At 49.3% G+C, this 21,666-nt stretch overlaps 2 protein-coding genes across 3 annotated transcripts in view; one reads left to right on the forward strand and one right to left on the reverse strand.

Annotated features, from left to right (window-relative positions):
- Positions 1-15,380, forward strand: part of LOC115090968 (meteorin-like protein) — a 66,315-nt gene extending 50,935 nt beyond the window's left edge. Inside the window, exon 3 of the mRNA XM_029600698.1 lies at positions 13,500-15,380. Within this exon, the coding sequence (XP_029456558.1) occupies positions 13,500-13,651 (152 nt within the window). The 3' untranslated portion in view covers positions 13,652-15,380. The remainder of the gene's footprint in view (positions 1-13,499) is intronic.
- Positions 1-21,666, reverse strand: part of LOC115090966 (E3 ubiquitin/ISG15 ligase TRIM25-like) — a 97,874-nt gene that overhangs the window by 2,316 nt on the left and 73,892 nt on the right. For both annotated transcript variants that reach the window (XM_029600695.1, XM_029600694.1), the window contains one exon: positions 13,304-13,384. In XM_029600695.1, the coding sequence (XP_029456555.1) occupies positions 13,304-13,384 (81 nt within the window). The remainder of the gene's footprint in view (positions 1-13,303; positions 13,385-21,666) is intronic.

Consider the following 21,666-nt stretch of genomic DNA (forward strand, 5'->3'; position numbering starts at 1 on the left):
GAGAGAGCTGCTTACTCCAGAGCAAGGGATTCTGCTGCCTCAGAGTCTAAGGTAGTTTTACACAGTTGTCTGTGAATTACGTGGGGAGGTTCCTCTTTCTGGGTTAAGTGTTTGTGAGTCAGTGGCAAGACGCCAGATTTTTTGCAGAAATCTTTACTGCGGCCAATAGCCAGAATTGTTTGTGTTTAAACTTTTACTGTGGCCAAGAGACACACGGTGTCTTTCTGGTCCAAGATATTGAGAGAAGTTTGTTTGAACCTGGAGAAAATAAGAATTAGCATCGAACTAAGTGGTTCAATTAGGTCTTACCTGCTAATTGGCTTTCCTCAAGTCATGACAGACCAGTAACCTATGGGATTCTCCCTCCCACCAGCAGATGGGGGCAGAGTGCAGAAGCTTCCTCTCTGATGTTACTACCATAAAGGCTGGCCCAGCAGAGGGGAAATCAGTAGTCTTTTGCAAGGCTTGTTGCTTGTATTCTTATATCCCTTTTTTTTTTAATTTAAGGAGACTTGTCAGCTTGTTACCTGGCCTGCTCCATTGTCTGACTTGTTCTCCCCAGGGTGGCATTTTCCCTGGTATTGTAGGACATTGGTTCCCTACTTTCTGCAGTAAGGGATCCAGGACACATCACAAAATGAAAGAAAATGGTAAACGGAGAACAGCCTGCCTTCACATTCAGCTGTGCTCCCTTGTTCATTATGTTTTAACTTACTTATTAAACTCTGTTCCTTTATTCACATGCCTGTTTATTCTTTTCTTATGGGCAGGATCTAGGCTGGTCTGTTAGGATTCAAGGAAAGCCAATTAGCAGATAAGTCCTTACTGAACCTTCCCCTTTGTCCTGCCAGACCAATAACCTGTGGAATGTACCTAAGCTGTATTTGCTCCAGGAGGGCTCCCTAGTGCTGCTTCCAAGACCCCAATACAAAAACTTCTTGAAGATGTAATCTATAGTGTTTTGTAAAAGTGTGGACAGACAACCACGTGGCCGCCCTGCAAATGACCCTAGGTGTAACTGCTCTGTATTCTGCCCAAGATGTTGGAATGTGCCTTTAGCTCCTCCAGCACTGGTTTGTTCTTCATTATATAGGCTGTTGCTATTATCTCCTTAAACCATCTCGCAATTGAGACTTTGGACACTGTCTTCTCTTTTCTGGGTCCTGTGGACAAGATAAATAGTCTGTCTGACTTCCTAAAGTCATTGGCCACTTCCAGGTACTTTAAGAAGCACCTGCGAACATCTAGGAACCTCAAATCTCCGTGTTTCCCTATGCATTCCGCCTTCCTAAATACAGGAAGAGAGATGGGCTGATTGAGATGAAATTCCAAAACCACCTTGGGTAGAAAGGTGGGTACCGGTCTGACTGTCACTTTTTCCTTTGAAACAGATAAGTACAGACCCATGCAGGACAGTGCTTGCAACTCCAAGATCCTTCTGGCTGAACTCAGGGCCACTAACAACATAAGAACATGCCATACTGGGTCAGACCAAGGGTCCATCAAGCCCAGCATCCTGTTTCCAACAGAGGCCAAACCAGGCCACAAGAACCTGTCAATTACCCACCTTTTTAGTGCCAAATTGTAATGTCATTTTTGCTGCTATTCTAGGGCCTGATTTACTAAGGCTTTTCTCCTATTCTGTATATATGAGAAAAATGTAAATAAGGCCCCTAATTTGTTATACACTGTGCTGTTTGCAAAACTGCAAATGACTGCTACGCTCCTATTCTAAAAATTCTGTTTCGGGTAAGTTTTGAATTAAAAAATGCGGGTAATAAATCTAAATAAACAACTGAAAGCAAAACACCAGAGAGGTGCTTAATCGGATTTTCTAAACTGAGCACTTGGTTCCAATTGTTAGTGACTTTCTTTAATCTTTCCTGATCTAGAGGGGAGTCCTGCCACCGAACAGTTTCCCAACCGACAGCACCCTGAGGCGCTACCCCTTGTAGCTGCCTGCAGCTTCTGGAGCTTTCTTTCTGGAGAAGAGAATGACTAGGTTGTCTTCTCTATCAGCAGGCCCAGCACAGACAGCTTCCCCAGCCGAAAAATATCATCAGTAAATCCCAGTCAAAATGAAGTGGAAAAGTTTAGCAGGTGGGGGGGAGGAGAGGTAAAGTTCGAGGATATGGGGCTGGGTGTGAACTCCCTGCTACACACACACACACACACATGTGAATGCATCCAGTAGCAGCAGAAGCAGGCATTCATTTCCTGTCTTTTCATCCTTTCCCATCCCTTCTCATGCGCTGCTTTTCAATTGTGCCAGAAAAACTGCACAAAATCAAGGTCATGTGACAGTTTTTGTCAGTTGGTAATCAGCTCAAACACTCCGATCTGCTTTTTCCGGGGGCAGGGGCGGGGGGGCCCCAGAAATGCTCCTGCCACTCGTTTTTGCATCACCAGCTTCAGAGTTAGGTCTTTCAAGGAAACCTCCCTGCTGGGCTCAAAAAGCGCTCTGACTAGCGTCTTCAGTACCAAGTTCAGATCCCACAGCGGTACTACAACCTTCCTAGGAGGTCTCACCCGCTTCGCTCCCCTGAGAAAGCGCACGACATCTGTGTTAGCAGCCACCAAGACTCCTCTGCGTGGCCCTTTGAAACACACAATCACTGCCATTTGCACCCTCACTGTGTAAACCTCTAGCCCTTTGTCTAGCCTTTCCTGTAGAAATTGCAGGATTGAAGCAATCTCCGCTTTCATTGGGGGCCAACCCTCTATTTTTACACCAAGCTTTGAAAACTATCCAAATGCAAAAAATATCTGAAGAAGGTGGACCTCTTATCTGGCCTTTAATAGGGTTGTGGATACTTGGGCTGAGTCCCCTCTTCTGTTAAACCTTCTCCTTTCAATAGCGAGGCTGTAAGAGAGAATTTTTCCAATTTGCCATTAGTATTGGCCCCTGCTTCAGGAGTGCTGCTATCCCTTGGAATGAGATGGGCTTTACCTTCTTCAGTCTTATCAGATCTGCGTATCAGAGATGTCTTGGCCAGTCCAGCGCTATCAGGACCACCCAGCCTGGGTGTTGAAAAGAAAAATCTTCCTGACCACCTTGACTTTCATTGGCCGGTGGGGGGGGGAAATGTATGATATCTGATTTGCCGGCAAGGATCAGGACAGTGCATCATCTCCCCTGAAGAACTGACTGGCCTTGTATTCTTTTTTGTTGCCATTAAATCTCACTGTGGGGTGCCCCATGCACCCATATGAATGTGAATGCCTCCTCTGACAGCTCCCATTCTTAAGAACATAAGAACATGCCATACTGGGTCAGACCAAGGGTCCATCAAGCCCAGCATCCTGTTTCCAACAGTGGCCAATCCAAGCTATAAGAACCTGGTAAGTACCCAAAAACTAAGTCTATTCCATGCTACTGATGCTAGTAATAGCAGTGGCTATTTTCTAAGTCAACTTGATTAATAGCAGGTAATAGACATCTCCTCCAAGAACTTATCCAAACCTTTTTTTAAAACCAGCTACACTAACTGCACTAACCACATCCCCTAGTCCTTTGTTCAATGCTGCTCCCCCAAGGGGAGGAGCTAGCAGTTTGTTAGATATCTCCTCCTGTAGAGGGAGGAGTTAGCAATCTGTTATGGATCTCCTCCTGGAGAGGGAGGAGTTAGCACTATGTTATCAATTTCCTGCTGCTAGGAGTAGCAATCTATTAGAAACTGTAATAAATCACCCCGCCAAGGGGAGGAGTTGGCAATCTGATATAAGTCCGCCAGGGAGTTAGCAATCTGTTATGGATCACCCTGCCAAGGGGAAGAGCTAACAACTGTAATACTCCGTAGGCGGAGTTAATGATCTGTGGTGGGTTGGCTTCCCACAGAGTGGCAGTCAAATAATACCACTCTAGTAGTGTAAGGAATGAACACTTAATGTAAATTGGTGAATCCCTGGGCCGATGGCAGATGACAGTGCCCCCAGGAGGATATCCTGAGAGGGACCACAGACTAGGCTGGAGTATGGAGACAAACACAGATAGTTCTTTATTAGACAGGAAGTAGAACCACCAGAGGTGGCAGTAGTGAGCTGATGTGCCCGACAGGGTTGAAGTCCCTCAGATACTGGAATTGAGGTCTTTGGGTTGCTGAGCTGTAGAGAGAGAGACTATAGGTCATGAGTAGACAGGGTATGCTGGATACATAACCAGTAGTAGATGATACACTCACAATTGTAGATATCTGTAATGGCTTCTATGCAACAGAGAGTCTTCAGTATATTCAGGAACAGGAGCCGTAGGCGAGTACTGGTTCCTATATGCAGTCTGGAATGAGAACTCACAATACCTGTGTATGAGATGGCTTCTGGAATAGAAGAGAGTCTTTGGAGGGTTTTAGGAACATAGGCCTTCGTGGAGCGAGTACCAGTTCCTATCTGCAACCTATAATAGTAATTCACAAGATATAGGTATATGATAGCTTCTGAAATAGAAGAGAATCTGTGAAGGGTTTTAGGAACATGGGCCCTCGTGGAGCGAGTACCGGTTCCTATCTGCAATATAAAATAGTAGTGCACCAGATATAGGTATGCAATAGCTTCTGATATAGAAGAGAGTTGAGAAGGGATTTAGGAACATAGGCCCTCGTGGAGTGAGTACCGGTTCCTATCTGCAATCTGCAATAATGACTCACGATCTCCGTACCTGCAATAATGTCTTAGACAGAAGGGAGTCTTCGGAGATTAGGAACATAGGCCCTCGTGGAGCGAGTACCGATTCCGATCTGTAATAAAACTCACAGTATTCACATCTGCGATCGCTTCCAGGTAGCAAGGAGTCTTCTGGACGTAGGCCCTCGAGGAGCGAGTACCGGATCCCATCTTAGCAATCTGAAATCAAGAAGAGAGAGCGGGGCCCCCGAGGAGCGGGTACCCCTAGGTAAGTTTGTGGAGGCAGAGCAGCGGAGAAAGAATTCCCCTTGCTAACTCGATTCATAGTTGTAAGCAAAGACCTTTTAAGTTGGAAGCGGATGACGTCACTATGGGGTGACGCCCCCGAGGTTTGCGCCCTTGCTGGTACAAACTCTGGAGCGCGCGCTTCCGCGCGCCCTTATGTCACCACAAACATGGCGGATCTGCAGCGTCAGGCTAGCCCGGGGATTCCAGGGAGAAGCGGCGAGGAGAAGCTGCAGCAGCATCTGTCCGTCAGACCCGAAGGGAGTCGCCACTAAGGTAGAGAGGGTAGAGTGAGGGCGAGAACAGGCACGAATGCAACGTCCTTCTATTATCCGAAAGAGTAAATAACCGATTCACATTTACTCGTTCTAAACCTCTCATGATTTTCAACACCTCTATCACATCCCCCTTCAGCCGTCTCTTCTCCAAGCTGAACAGTCCTAATCTCTTTAGTCTTTCCTTGTAGGGGAGTTGTTCCATCCCCTTTATCATTTTGGTTGCCCTTCTCTGTACCTTCTCCATCGCAAATATATCTTTTTTGAGATGCGGCGACCAGAATTGTACACAGTATTCAAGGTGCGGTCTCACCATGGAGCGATACAGAGGCATTATGACATTTTCCATTTTATTCACCATTCCCTTTCTAATTCCCAATATTCTGTTTGCTTTTTTGACTGATGCAGCACACTGAACCGATGATTTCAATGTATTATCCACCATGACACCTAGATCTCTTTCCTGGGTGGTAGCTCCTAATATGGAACCTAACATTGTGTAACTATTGCATGGGTTATTTTTCCCTATATGCATCTCCTTGCACTTATCCACATTAAAGTTCATCTGCTATTTGGATGCCCAATTTTCCAGTCTCACAAGGTCCTCCTGAAATTTATCACAATCTGCTTGTGATTTAACTGCTCTGAATAATTTTGTATCATCTGCAAATTTGATTACCTCACTCATTGTATTCCTTTCCAGATCATTTATAAATATATTGAAAAGCACGGGTTCCAGCACGGGTCCTAGTACAGATCCCTGAGGCACTCCACTGCCCACTCCCCTCCACTGAGAAAATTGTCCATTTAATCCTACTCTCTGTTTCCTGTTTTTTTTTAACTAGTTTGTAATCCATGAAAGGACATCGCCACCTATCCCATGACTCTTTACTTTTCCTAGAAGTGTTGCATCCGGTCTCAGACGACTTCTACCTCTGTGCCTCACCTTTCTTTCTTCTCTCTCCTCAAGCCTTGGGAAGATGGCTGCTGCCGCATCTTCATGCCGCTCTCTCCTGTGTCCCCCGGATTGGCAACGGCGACGGTGTTCACCATGATTTTCCTGAGGGCCTCCTAGGGTGTGCGCACGCACGCCACCTAGGTCTATATCCACGTCATGGCGGGAACCTTGGGGGCGTCCCCTCCGAGTGACGCCATCACCTCCTGGTATTTAGCCTGCCCTTCGTTTGCTACTGAGTTAGCAAGGATTGGATTGCCTCTGGTCTAAGCTGCTCTGCCGCTTCCCAGCTGCCGCAGGAAGCTCTCTCCGCCCTTCGGGGTATTTCTTCTCTAACCTGGGTACCCACTCCTCGGGGGCCCATATGCTCTATTTCAGGTACCTATCTTGGGATACCGGGTACTCGCTCCTCGAGGGCCTGCTCTCCCTAATCTAGTGCCTGCCACTGAACAACTTTCGCCTGCCATGACCTTCAACTATACAGCTTCTGCTTCAGTGAGTACTAACCCTTTCAGTCTGTCTCACCTTCAGCTTCAGCGCTCTGTTTCTACGTCCGGGACCTGTTCCTGCTCACCGTGCTGCCTATCACCTACTCGAGTGTGAGACTGGTCTCCTCTGCTGAGGACCCCTGGACTACTTCTGCTGGGTTACCTTCCCCGGGCAGTACCATCGAGCTGTACAATAAATACAACTTCTCTGTGTCTGCGTGTATAGAGTCTAGCTTAGTACTGCAGTTCCTCACGGGGCTCCTCCCCGTGGGAGTGGTCATCACCGAAGTACCCAAGAATCCACTCCAACACCTCATAACCATAACAAGAAGCCTCTACTGAGGAACTTTGTCAAATGCCTTCTGAAAATCCAAATACACTACATTGACCAGTTCACCTTTATCTACATATTTATTAACCCCTTCAAAAAAGTGAAGCAGATTTGTGAGGCAAGACTTGCCTTGGGTAAAGCCATGCTGACTTTGTTCCATTAAACCATGTATTTCTATATGTTCTGTGATTTTGATCGTTAGAACACTTTCCACTATTTTTCCTGGCACTGAAGTCAGTCTAACTGGTTTGTAGTTTCCCGGATCGCCTCTGGAGCCTTTTTTAAATATTGGGGTTACTTTAGCCACCCTCCAGTCTTCAGGTACAAATGATGATTTTAATGATAGGTTACAAATTTTTACTAATAGATCTGAAATTTCATTTTTGAGTTCCTTCAGAACTCTGGGGTGTATACCATCCGGTCCAGGTGATTTACTACTCTTCAATTTGTCAATCAGGCCTACCACATCTTCTAGGTTCACTGTGATTTGGTTCAGGCCATCTGAATCAATACCCATGAAAACTTTCTCCGGAATGGGTATCTCCCCAACATCTTCTTCAGTAAACACCGAAGCAAAGAAATTGTGTAATCTTTCTGCAATGGCCTTATCTTCTCTAAGTGCCCCTTTAAGCCCTTGATCATCTAACGGTCCAACTAACTCCCTCCTTTCAGGTCTAGCTTCCATCAACTGAGGAAATTTGCTTGCAAATTGTCCACTCCTGCTATGTACACTGCAGAGAGATCCAAGAAATGCCCCTCTGCTATCTCCATGATGAGGTATGCCTCTCTTGCTAGGACTGCGCTCTTTGTGCCTACCTGCTTGTTCACATAGGCCAGTTGTACAATAGATGCGCCTGAAGAGGGCGCATGTGCACTCTCACCCATGGCACAACCCCGATTACCATTGCCATGGAGCCCAGGACCTGTAGTTATCAGGGCCTGCACTTGCTCCTGCAACGAGAGAAGGAGAGAGAGAGAAACTCTCATATAAGTAAACTATTTATACCACTGTAGGAAGGGCAACTAGTAACTCGAGGTGAGGTTTTGGTGGTGGCCTAGGTTTTGGGGGCAGTTTTACATGCAGAATCAGAGGTACGAAAAGCACAGTACACCTCAGTGAAGATTTGATGTGATTTGGAGTGAGGAAAGGTACACAAAGATGAGATTTGTACATTGCACTCTCAGCCTAGCTTGATGCACTCTCTACCTACAGTGGTATAAAGCGTTGACTAATAGGTGTGCCTCCCCAAAGGCTCTCTCTCTCCTTCTCCTCCCCTCCCCTCCTGCCCAAAATGGGATTTGTGCTTTTTAGCGCAAATCCCGTTTCGGGTATATTGCACAGCATAACACCATGAAAAAAGGCGTAGTTATTTCCGGCGTTAAAACCCATAATAACATGCGTTACGCTATCACACGCAATGCTAAGCACCCCTCATTTCAATTTACTCTGTCCTAACTCCACCCAAACTCTTCCCATTTGGGAAAAATTTTTAAAAAGTGCATACGCATTTCGCTATGCATTATGTATCATGGGCATTAGGGCGATTTGATGAATGACCCCCTTGGTGTTGAAACGTACCCCTAAGTACACTAGCATCTGAGATGGCTGAAACTGGCTCTTTGCCTTGTTCACCATCCAGCCTAAATTCTCCAGGACATGAATTATTCTCTATGTGGCCTGTTGGCCTTCTTGCAGGGAGTCTGCTCTTATTAGTCAGTCGTCCAGGTAAGGTGCACTTTGACCTCTTCCTTAAGAAGGCTGCCACTATTACCATCACCTTTGAAAAGGTCCTTGGTGCCGTGGCCAGTCCAAAGGGGAATGCCCTGAACTGGTAATGCTGACTGGCTATCTTGAAGCGTAAGTTACGCTGGAAATCTCTTCTGATGGGAATGTAAAAATATGCTTCTGACAGATCTAAGGCTGCCAGGAATTCCTCTGTCCTTACGGCCACCTTTACTGTAGCCAATGATTCCATGCAGAAATGGGGAACCACCAGGGCCCTGTTTAGTCACTCTAGGTCCAGCATCGGCCGAAAGCTTCCTTCCTTCTTTGGTACTAGGAAATAAATGGAGTATACCCCTGTACCTTCCTGCCTGGGTAGTACCGGGAATAATGACCTGTAGCTCGAACCAACCTGTCTAATGTCTGCGTGACCGCGTCTCCCCTGCTTGCCATGTATGGGGAGGAAACAAAGAAATCTTCTAAAGGGAATCTTAATTCTGGGAGATATCCTTTGATTATTATGTTCAGAACCCACTGGTCCTTTGTTATTTTGGCCCACTCCTGATAAAAGACCTGTAATCTGACCCCTTCCTGGGGAATCATGGAGCGGGCCTGCTACCCATCATTGTGAGGTTTTGTTGCTAACGGAGGCTTGAGTGTTCCCTTCCTTTGGAAATCTTCTATTCCCCCGAAAAGGCTGAGATCTGCCCAGCATCCTGACTAGGTGAGAGATCTGGCTTCTACCGCCCCTCTGCTGTACTCCCTGGGCCACTGTCTCCAATTGCCTCCCCTCATGAAGCTCCTGGGCTTTTCTTCTGGTAACCTTTGGGGCTTCGATCCTCCCCACTTTTGACCATCCTCTCTAGATCTTCTCCAAACAGAAGCCTCCCCTTAAAGGGTAGCTTTCCTAACCTGGTCTTGGATGTCGAATCTGCTGCTCAATTCTTTAGCCATAAAAGCTGCCTAGTCATGACCTCTGTTGCTGCTAACTTTGCTGAAACCCTAATAAGGTCATACATAGTATCTGCTACAAAGGCTGCCATCCCCGCCTTATACTCCGAGTGTCCTGCATCTTCGGGACTTTGGATCTCTTGTTGAGACCAGATTAGAAGGGCCCTGGCTACATAACCCCCACAAATAGCTGCCATGAGGGCCAGGGATGAAAGCTCAAAACCTCTCTTTAGTAAGATTTCCATTTTTCTGTTCTGAAGGTCTGTTAAAACATAAGAAAACATAAGAAAATGCCATACTGGGTCAGACCAAGGGTCCATCAAGCCCAGCATCCTGTTTCCAACAGTGGCCAATCCAGGCCATAAGAACCTGGCAAGTACCCAAAAACTAAGTCTATTCCATGTTACCATTGCTAATGGCAGTGGCTATTCTCTAAGTGAACTTAATAGCAGGTAATGGACTTCTCCTCCAAGAACTTATCCAATCCTTTTTTAAACACAGCTATACTAACTGCACTAACCACATTCTCTGGCAACAAATTCCAGAGTTTAATTGTGCGTTGAGTAAAAAAGAACTTTCTCCGATTAGTTTTAAATGTGCCCCATGCTAACTTCATGGAGTGCCCCCTAGTCTTTCTACTATCCGAAAGAGTAAATAACCGATTCACATCTACCCGTTCTAGACCTCTCATGATTTTAAACACCTCTATCATATCCCCCCTCAGTCGTCTCTTCTCCAAGCTGAAAAGTCCTAAACTCTTTAGTCTTTCCTCATAGGGGAGTTGTTCCATTCCCCTTATCATTTTGGTAGCCCTTCTCTGTACCTTCTCCATCGCAATTATATCTTTTTTGAGATGCGGCGACCAGAATTGTACACAGTATTCAAGGTGCGGTCTCACCATTGAGCGATACAGAGGCATTATGACATTTTCCGTTTTATTCACCGTTCCTTTTCTAATAATTCCCAACATTCTGTTTGCTTTTTTGACTGCCGCAGCACACTGCACCGACGATTTCAGTGTGTTATCCACTATGACACCTAGATCTCTTTCTTGGGTTGTAGCACCTAATATGGAACCCAACATTGTGTAATTATAGCATGGGTTATTTTTCCCTATATGCATCACCTTGCACTTATCCACATTAAATTTCATCTGCCATTTGGATGCCCAATTTTCCAGTCTCACAAGGTCTTCCTGCAATTTATCACAATCTGCTTGTGATTTAACTACTCTGAACAATTTTGTGTCATCTGCAAATTTGATTATCTCACTCGTCGTATTTCTTTCCAGATCATTTATAAATATATTGAACAGTAAGGGTCCCAATACAGATCCCTGAGGCACTCCACTGTCCACTCCCTTCCACTGAGAAAATTGCCCATTTAATCCTGCTCTCTGTTTCCTGTCTTTTAGCCAGTTTGCAATCCACGAAAGGACATCGCCACCTATCCCATGACTTTTTACTTTTCCTAGAAGCCTCTCATGAGGAACTTTGTCAAACGCCTTCTGAAAATCTAAGTATACTATATCTACCGGTTCACCTTTATCCACATGTTTATTAACTCCTTCAAAAAAGTGAAGCAGATTTGTGAGGCAAGACTTGCCCTGGGTAAAGCCATGCTGACTTTGTTAGGGCTGCTCCACTTTCTACTGGTATAGTAGTTTTCTTGGCTATTGTTGAAATCGCCACATCTACTCTAGACAAATCTAGAAGCCTATCCTTATCCTGGTGTTCTATTAGATACAGCCTCTGCATAGTTCTATGGCTTCTAAGCCTAAACTCCAGGATCTCCCACTACGCTGTCAGCATATCCTGGATTGCTGAATGGATGGGAAAGCTTTGCAAGGTTTCTTCATCCCTGTCAGAATGGGATTTCCCTTCATTCTAGCTTTGGGCGTTTCCTCTTTCAGGCTTATGACCTGTGAGACTTTTGTAACTGGGCCCCAAGCTCATCTGCCCTAAACAAACGCACAGCTGAATCTCTAACCTCTAGTACTTCCTCACCTAAAGTCTCTTCCTGGGAAAAGCTCTCCTCCTCCTTGAATCCCCCCCGGGATTCCACCTTGGGACTCCAATCTTCCCAGCCTGAAAGTGGCTTGGGTTTTTCTCCTGAAGAAGAAACCTTATTCTGCTTATCTTTCATCTGGTGCATAGCCAAGATAAGTCCGAGGAAAACTCAGACTCCTCCTCCCCCAGGGGCTCTAGTCGCTGGTGCTGCTTGCCTGGGGCTGCTCCCACCCACCTCCGAAGCTGCAGAGGAATGCCTTGACCACCCTGAAACTTGTTCCAGAGGTAGATGAAAGGGCATGCTCCCCAGTGCACACTGTTCAAGTGGCCTAGCCCTCCCCCCTTTCTCTACTGGGGCCTACTTTTCACCATCACAATTGCGGCAGAAAGAGCCAACGACGCTAGGGACCCGCTGAGCTCCGCACCTGGTGCACTTCCTCCCCTTGTCCATACCTGGGGCAGGAAGCAATGGTTTGGGCCAGGCTGATTATCTGTATTTCTTTCTCTTTTTTTTTTTTTTTTTAGTCACAGGCGATTTTGTCTGGAAACCAGGAAAGCAAAACAACTGGTTGCCCCCGAGAGGGAAGATCAGACTTGGAGGCTGTCTTCCCGTGGGGTCCCCACCTCGGCCCTGGCTCCTAGGGAGAGTGACCTTAGGGAAGGCCGTTGCCGTAGGGCCCTTCTTGCACTGCTGGACCAGCGACATCTGTGCTCTGTCCCTTTACAGTAGTGATGTCAGAGAGGAAGTTTTCACACTCTGCCCCCATCTGCTGGTGGGAGGTTACTGGTCTAGCAGGACGAAAAGGAATGCGCAATTCTACTTCTGAGGGCATCACAAGAGATGATCCCTCATGTAACCACTTTTGTGGATGATGTCCCGAGGTCAGATAAATCTAATTAACTGATCAGCAACAGCTGCCTTGTTTGTACCTCGATGACCACCATTCTTAGTCTCTCTCTCTCCCAACCTACACTTTCTCTCTCATTCATTCTCCCCCTCAACCCTTCTGCCTATATGCTGTCCTTACGCAATCAGCGCCTTGGGTCTACTACTTCAGGCCTGCTGCTGTCTGGGATCTGCTGTTGCCTCTCCCGCCTCTGCCTCTTCCGCTGCTGCCTTGGGCCTGTTGGTGGTTCGGGCCTGCAGCTGTCTGGGACCTACTGCTGCCTCTCCCACTGCTTTCTTGGGTGTGCTGCTGACGTGGACCTGCTGCTGTTTAAGCAGTTTCACAAAAAAAAAAAAAAAAAAAATTCTGTCTTTCACTCTTGCCTTGTATTTTTGTCTCTGACTCCAATACCTATCATTCATTTAAATGTCTTTTTCCCATTATCCGACCTATTCCAGCTGCCAAGGTGGTTGGATGATAGGTCAGATACTGTAGTATATTATAAAATGTTTCTAGAACACTACATACAAACAAAAGAATGTCACTATTTGCTACCGGTGATCACGAGGGCTTGTCAGCATCCAATAAATAAAATAAATATTCAAAATATGCCATCTTTAATCATTTCATAACAGTAATAATTACTCCAGTACTGGGCATTTCTACCTCTTGTTGAGCAACTGAAAATAATTTGCCCTTTAACATCCACCCCCTTTACTGTGTAATAGTATGCTTAGCCAGCAACTGGGCAATACTCTTTGGCGCTTAACACTACTTACAATGTAGAAGTTCTTGTCTAGATTTTGACTGACCACTTGTGACCGATGCAGATGTTGTCGAGTTCTTGGTACCAGGATTAGCTAAAAATCAGAAAAGGAGTTACAGGGCTCATTTTCTTTTATATGATTACATATATAATAATATTTGCTAGATGAACAGACTTAATGCATACGACTTTTTCTCCATTCCCCGCAGAAAGAAGAGAGGGGGTGGCCTCCTCCTCGCCGCAAAGAAGGAATTCAATCTCTCATCGCAAAAATGCAATCTACCCAACCAATACGAAATTGGCTTCTTCAAGTCCAAAGCGCTCCAAATTTGCCTTATCTACACCCCTCCTGGCTTGCTAGAAAATGACTCCTCCCCTCTCATTGAGTTCTTTGCTGACAACCTCTCCCTAGACCTTTCCTACCATCCTCCTTGGCGATTTTAACTTACATGTAGATACCACCCCGCAATCCCCTGCCTGTGAAGCATTCATCTCCTCAATAGAAGCCATGGGTTTCACACAGATCATACACTCCCCCACCCATAAGGCCGGACACACTTTAGATCTCATTTTTACAAACTCTGCTGTCACCACCATGAACTCCCCCTCATGCCTTCCCGTACCCTGGTCCGACCACTCCATCATCCAAACCACCCTTGCATTGCAACAATCCCCCCTGCCCGCTCCTACCCAAGCACATTCCTTCAAATACCGTAAATCATGCCCACTTGACACCCTCACAATAGCATGCTCAGATATCTCAAACCAACTTGACCTATCCTCAGCTGACAATGCCTTCACCTCCTGTATTGATAGCACCCTTAATATAGCGAACACACACTGCCCCCTCACTGTAAAAACCATCAAACCTGCTCATCCAAATAGAAAACCCTGGTACTCAACTGAACTCAAGAAACTCAAAACCCTCCTCAGAACATCAGAAAGACACTGGCGTAGACATCCCTCACCAGCATCTAAAACAGCCTACTACCAACTTATGCACCAATACAGGAAAGCTACTCTCTCGTCCAAACGAGAATACCACGCCATGAAGATCCATAGATTCCAATACAACCCTAAGGCGCTCTTTTCTTTGATCTCCAGCCTCACCAACTCCTCCCATACACAAACACAATCCTCCTCTGCAATAAATCGATGCAATGAACTTGCACAATTTTTCCAAAACAAAGTCTCATCCCTCACTGCACGTTTCTCCTCGAACCCTAACAACGTGACGCTGCCCACCTTCAACATATCAGCTACCCTATCCTCCTTTGATGCATCCTCTTCCCTGGAAATTGAAAATATCCTGCGAAAGATGAGACCCTCCTCCCATCCCTCCGAAACTATCCCTACCAAACTTCTCCTATCTATTCCCAAAGTCATCGCCAAACCACTCTCCTCCATCTGCAACCTTTCATTAGAACAAGGCATGGTTCCCAACCTCCTAAAACAGGCGGTGGTCAAACCTATCCTTAAAAAACCCAATCTTGATCCCTCCACCCTAGCCAATTTTAGACCCATCTCCAATCTAACTTTCCTGTCCAAAATCCTAGAAAAATTAGTCAACTCTCATCTATCTGAATACCTTGAACAAAACAACGTTCTTTCTTCCACACAATATGGCTTTCGAAAAAATATGAGCACCGAAAAACTACTACTTTCCCTGACTGACACTGTCATTAAAGGCTTCGACACAGGGAGTTCTTTTCTCATAGCCATGCTAGACATCTCTGCTGCTTTCGATACTGTAAATCACACTATCCTCATCAACATCCTCTGCAGTATTGGAATCTCCGGCACTGCCCTTTCCTGGATTATTTCATACTTACAAAATCGTCACTACAGAGTCTCCATTGATAGCAATGAATCCAACCCTATGAGCCTTAACCAAGGTGTGCCCCAGGGCTCCTCTCTCTCATCCACTCTTTTCAACATTTACATGCTTCCCCTCACTACCCTCCTCACCAAACTTGGTTTCGAACACTTCATCTACGCAGATGATGTTCAAATTCTGTTCCCACTGTTGCAGTCTGGGAAGCTGCTGTTCAAGAGTGGACCCTTGAGCCGAACCACCCTGGGTAGAGTAGCTCGGGAGGCGGAGCCACAGGCACAGATCTTCACCCGGGAACCAGGAACCCCCCAGGAGGAGCCCGTAGGGTCCTGGAGCCTTGGGACTTAGGAGACTCACGTATGGATCTTCACCCGGGAACTGGGAACCCCCCAGGAGGAGCCCGTAGGGTCCCAGAACCTTGGGACTTGAGAGTGCAGATAAGCTCTTCACCCGGGAACCGGAAACCCCCCAGGAGGAGCCCGTAGGGTCCCAGTCCCTTGGGACTTATGCACGGTGTCAGTCTCTATAGAAAGGCCCGGGCAAGGAGTAGGCACAGAGTCCAGCAGCAAGGGCCAATAGGCCAGGGAGCACAGAGCAAGCGGGAGCAGGGTCAGAGTCAGTAATGTCTTGAATGGAACTTGCAGGGTGCAATATGGGAGCCAGCAGCGAGTAGGCCTGAGCCTGGCAGGAAGTAGAAGGTATCAGGGCCCGAGATAGTCTGGCAGGAGTTCCAGCCCAGACCTGCGTAGGACGCTGTCCGGAGGACAGGAGCGCAGCAGCTGCGGCAGAGAAGCCGTGGACTGAGGCAGGCGGCAGGCAACCGCAGAGTCAGGAATGAGCAGAGGTCAGTGGCTGACGGCAGGCAGAAGCAGAGTCAGGAACAAGCAGAGGTCGGTGGCTGGCGGCAGGCAGAAGCAGAGTCAGGAACGAGCAGAGGTCGGTGGCTGGCGGCAGGCAGAAGCAGAGTCAGGAACGAGCAGAGGTCGGTGGCTGGCGGCAGGCAGAAGCAGAGTCAGGAACGAGCAGAGGTCGGTGGCTGACGGCAGGCAGAAGCAGAGTCAGGAACGAGCAGAGGTCGGTGGCTGAAGCAATACAACGGAAGTGCAACTAAGAACTACACACTGTAGCGACCCTCGTTGCAAGGCAATGAGAGGTCTGAAGAACGCTATTTATATCGGGCTTGGGGCGTGGCGTGGCCAGCTCAGGCGGGGTCAGGCTTCCGGTGAGCGTACGTCCATAACGCGCGTCCCCACGTGCGCGCGGGGCGGCAGCGAGACGGCCCAGCAATGGCGGACGCCCCGAATACTCAGCAGAGCCGCGGAGGCGGCGTTCCAGGCCTCGGAGGTGAGCCCTGATTACTGCCAGTAAGGGGGAAGCGGTGGAGACCGCAACAGTACCCCCCCCTTTACGGCCCCTCTTGAGAGGACTGGGTTTTTCAGGATGAGCTTGGTGAAACTGACGCAGGAGATCCTTATCCAAGATATTCCGGCTGGGCTCCCAGGTGTTATCCTCGTCATCACATCCTTCCCATGCCAGCAAGTACTCCCGTCGGCGATTATGAAATCGAATGTCCAGGACGTCCCGTACCTGGTACGTTGGGTCCTCATCGATGGTGGTGGTAACAGGATCCGAAGGTGCAGGATGATACCGGGAAAGAACCACTGGTTTGAGTAAAGAGGCATGGAAGACGTTGTGTACCTTAAACGAAGAGGGTAACCGAAGTCGGTAAGATACCAGTCCTATTCGCTCAGCCACTAGGAAGGGACCGCAGAACTTCGGTGCGAATCGCCGTGAAGGTAGGCGAAGGTGCAAGTTTCGGGTGCTGAGCCAGACTTTGTCTCCTGGCTGGAATGTGTTACGACTGGGCTCCGGTCAGGAGTCGTGAACACCACCCAGAAGGGTGGCTCCAGGTTGAGAGAGACAAGAATGGCTAGTACAGGGTCTGGGTCCAGGCTGGGTCAGGGCAGGCGGCAGATAGCAGTGTCTGGGTCTAGGCTGGGTCAGGGCAGGCGGCAGATAGCAGTGTCTAGGTTCAGGCTGGGTCAGGGCAGGCGGCAGATAGCAGTGTCTAGGTTCAGGCTGGGTCAGGGCAGGCGGCAGATAGCAGTGTCTAGGTTCAGGCTGGGTCAGGGCACAGTAAGCAGGACAAGGCAGGTCAGAAGGCCCGTAGGCCACACACACACAGAAGGCCCGTAGGCCACACACCGTAAGCAGAGCAAGGCAGGTCAGAAGGCCCGTAGGCCACACATACACAGAAGGCCCGTAGGCCACACACCGTAAGTGGGGCAAGGCAGGTCAGAAGGCCCGTAGGCCACACACACACAGAAGGCCCGTAGGCCACACACCGTAAGCGGGGCAAGGCAGGTCAGAAGGCCCGTAGGCCACACACACACAGAAGGCCCGTAGGCCACACACCGTAAGCGGGGCAAGGCAGGTCAGAAGGCCCGTAGGCCACACACACACAGAAGGCCCGTAGGCCAGGTAAGAAAAGCAAGGAAGAAGGCCCGAAGGCCGCGCAAGGCAAGGCAAGGAAAGGCCCGAAGGCCGCGCAAGGCAAGGAAAGGCCCGAAGGCCGCGCAGGGCAAGGCAAGGAAAGGCCCGAAGGCCGCGCAAGGCTAGAGCAGGGAGCCCAGGAGAGCTCGATGCCGAAGCACAGAGGCAACTGTCAGGCAGGGTTATAAGGGCACACCCAGAACATAGAGTGGACAGAGGAGATGGACTGGGCCTGTCAGGAAAGCCAGCACTAGAGGGACCCCTGGTGGTGAGGCGGTTGCACTGCAGCCAAAACTGTAACAGTACCCCCTCCTCAAGGCCTCCCCCTCCTCCTGGGTCCCATCGTAGCAGGGGGTACTCAAAAATGAAATCAGACCCCTCCGAGGGCAGCAACAGCTGGAGCGATTCAACAGGCTCAGATGGCTGAGTCAGAAAGTCTGTTAGTGGTACCGGTTTGAGCCCCTCCGGGGCGGCAGCAGGACCGGTTCAGCAGGCTCTTCTCGGGGTAGTGCAGCAGGCTCGGGCCCCTCTCGGGGTAAAACAGCAGGCTGGAACACCTCTCCGGGCGTTGTGGTAGGCTCGGACCCCTCTCGGGGCGTTGTAGCAGGTTCGGACCCCTCTCGGGGCGTTGTAGCAGGTTCGGACCCCTCTCGGGGCGTTGTAGCAGACTCGGACCCCTCTCGGGGCGTTGAAGCAGGTTCGGACCCCTCTCGGGGCGATGAAGCAGGCTCGGACCCCACTCGGGGCGATGAAGCAGGCTCGGACCCCACTCGGGGCGTTGTAGCAGGCTCGGACCCCTCTCGGGGCGATGAAGCAAACTCAGATGGCAGAGCAGCAAGGTTAGAAGTAGTGTACATGGAAGACACAGATTGTACTGCCAAGGGCTTGATACCTCGAGCCAAAGTCTGAAGCTCCTGATTTTGTTTCTGGAGGAGCAGGTTAGAGAAGGCACAGGCCGTTCTAGGACGTCTAGGGAAGGTGCTCGTTACAGGCTGTTCAGCAGCTGTGGGAAGCAGAGCCCTGCTCGGGTTAATGAGTTCCATCTGTTTTTGTGCTTGATCTCCTAGAACGGAAGCCCTAGAAGTTCTCTTGGCCAGGTAAGTTTTTTGGTTTTCCTGAAGTATAAGTTGCTTTTTGGTGAAAAGTTTTGTGACAAGTTATGCTACAATCTTCTGTTAGTAAACTGTCCAGGGTGAAAACATTCCTAGCTGAGCCAGAAGCAGGGCAGAGTGTGATAGCTCTGGCTGAATCTTTATGAGGAGACGGTGGCCCGTTAGCTGTGCAGCAGGGGCAGGGTTTGCCTGGAGGCAAAAGACAAGGAAGACAGAGACACTTCCACCAGCCTGGTTTGGGAGAATTGCAATTAAGGCATTCTTGGTATACAGACACATTTCTTTTGTGACAGTTGCTGCATATCCAGTGCTCCTGGTCCGAGAGCTGACAAGCTAAACAGTTCAGGTTCGTAGGATAATTCAGAGTTTGACAAATGGTACAGATAATAAACCGTGAGGACTCACCGTCTGAATACTGAGTCCTTTCTGTCTCTCCCAATGTGAATGGCTTCGGCATACTGTTACGACTGGGCTCCGGTCAGGAGTCGTGAACACCACCCAGAAGGGTGGCTCCAGGTTGAGAGAGACAAGAATGGCTAGTACAGGGTCTGGGTCCAGGCTGGGTCAGGGCAGGCGGCAGATAGCAGTGTCTGGGTCCAGGCTGGGTCAGGGCAGGCGGCAGATAGCAGTGTCTAGGTTCAGGCTGGGTCAGGGCAGGCGGCAGATAGCAGTGTCTAGGTTCAGGCTGGGTCAGGGCACAGTAAGCAGGACAAGGCAGGTCAGAAGGCCCGTAGGCCACACACACACAGAAGGCCCGTAGGCCACACACCGTAAGCAGAGTAAGGCAGGTCAGAAGGCCCGTAGGCCACACATACACAGAAGGCCTGTAGGCCACACACCGTAAGTGGGGCAAGGCAGGTCAGAAGGCCCGTAGGCCACACATACACAGAAGGCCCGTAGGCCACACACCGTAAGCGGGGCAAGGCAGGTCAGAAGGCCCGTAGGCCACACACACACAGAAGGCCCGTAGGCCAGGAAAGCAAGGAAGAAGGCCCGAAGGCCGCGCAAGGCAAGGCAAGGAAAGGCCCGAAGGCCGCGCAAGGCAAGGCAAGGCAAGGCCCGAAGGCCGGGCAGGGCAAGGCAAGGAAAGGCCCGAAGGCCGCGCAAGGCTAGAGCAGGGAGCCCAGGAGAGCTCGATGCCGAAGCACCGAGGCAACTGTCAGGCAGGGTTATAAGGGCACACCCAGAACATAGAGTGGACAGAGGATATGGACTGGGCCTGTCAGGAAAGCCAGCACTAGAGGGACCCCTGGTGGTGAGGCGGTTGCACTGCAGCCAAAACTGTAACAGAATGTAGGTGCCGGTCGACGATGGCGGTCGGCCGACCGTTTGGCCCTGGCAGTGGCTTGTAGGATCTGTTTTCGTGTTGCGTGCCACAAGGTCTGGAGTTGCTGGGCTGTAACTTGAGCAGCAGGTGAGGCACTGGGAGCCTCTAGTGCAGCGGTTCTCAACCTATGGGTCGCGACCCCGGCGGGGGTCGAACGCCCAAAACACAGGGGTCGCGCGCTCCCGATCTCTCCCGCTGCCGTTGCCGCCGGGCTGTCAGCACGTTCAAGCCCAGCGGGAACGGCAGCGGCGCTAGAAGAAGCTCTGCACCTGCGGCTGGGCCTTTTCTTCTTCCTGCACCTGCCCCCCCCTCCCGTGACCTGGAACAGGAAGTGAATCGTGGTGCGCGGGAAGGAGAGAGAGCCGCGCGAAAAAGTAGCAGCAGCGGCTGCAGCATCGGTCCCCGAGCAATAGAAGCAGCCGGTAATGGAGAAATGAGACAGCAGCATGAGCCTCCCGCGGCCGATGGGATTCTTCTTTCTTGGCCAGCGGAGGCTGCTGCAGCTCCCATTTGTGCTCGGGGGAGAAGAGGAAGTGAGTGAGAGAAAGAGAGAGAAGCAGCCAGCCAGCCTGTGTGATTGACTGGTCAGAGAGCTGATGTGTGTGTGTATGTGAGAGACAATGAAAGTGATTGCTCAGGGAGATGACTGATGTGTATGTGAGAGTGTGAGACATTAGTCAGGGAGGTGACTGATGTGTGTGTGTGAGAGAGAGAAAAAGCATGGAAGTGAGAAGTCTGGGTATGTGAGAAAGCATGGGCGTAAGAAGCCTGGTGTTGTGGGGGTGAAAGAAAGCATGGGAGTGAGAAACCAGGGTGAGTGTGCATGCATGAGAGAGAGAGACTGCTTGGTAAGGTGATGGTGTGTGTGAGAGAAAAAGACTGGTGTGTGTGTGTGAATATGAGAGAATGTGATTCAGGGAATGAGAAGCCTGTGCACGTGGAGAGTGAGCATGGAAATGAGAGAGACTGGTGTGTGTGTAACAGAGAGAAAGTGATTATGGGAATGAGAAGCCTGTGCATGTGGAGAGAACAAGCATGGGAGTGAGAGACTGGTGAGTGAGTGAGTGTGTGTGGGTGTGTGTGTGTGTGAGAGAGAGAGAGAGACAGAGAAAGTGATTATGAGAGTGAGAAGCCCATATATGTAAGTAGAACACGGGAGTGGGAAGCCTGTGTGTGTGTGTGTGTGTGTATGGCATGAGAGAAACTGTTCAGGAAGGTGACTGGTGTGTGTGTGTGTGAGAAAGTGATTATGAGAGTGAGAAGCCCGTATATGTAAGTAGAACACGGGAGTGGGAAGCCTGTGTGTGTGTGTGTGTGTGTGTATGGCATGAGAGAAACTGTTCAGGAAGGTGACTGGTGTGTGTGTGCCAAAGACTGTTTGGGAGATGATTGGTGTGTGAGAGACAGAAACTGGTCATGGGGGCATGACTGGTATGGTGTGTGTGTGTGAGAGACATGGGCACTAAGGAAGAGGACCATAAGTATAGAGCTTAGCTTCTACTGCTGCTTCTGGTGAGTGCCACGGCCTGCAGGGAAGGGGAGTAGGAGAGCTGCTGGAGGGGGTAAGTAAAGGTGGCTTTTTAAGTTTATTTTTCTTGACTGCCATTTTA

The sequence above is a fragment of the Rhinatrema bivittatum genome, chromosome 4 (genome assembly GCF_901001135.1).
Source record: "Rhinatrema bivittatum chromosome 4, aRhiBiv1.1, whole genome shotgun sequence".
Lineage (NCBI taxonomy): Eukaryota > Metazoa > Chordata > Amphibia > Gymnophiona > Rhinatrematidae > Rhinatrema > Rhinatrema bivittatum.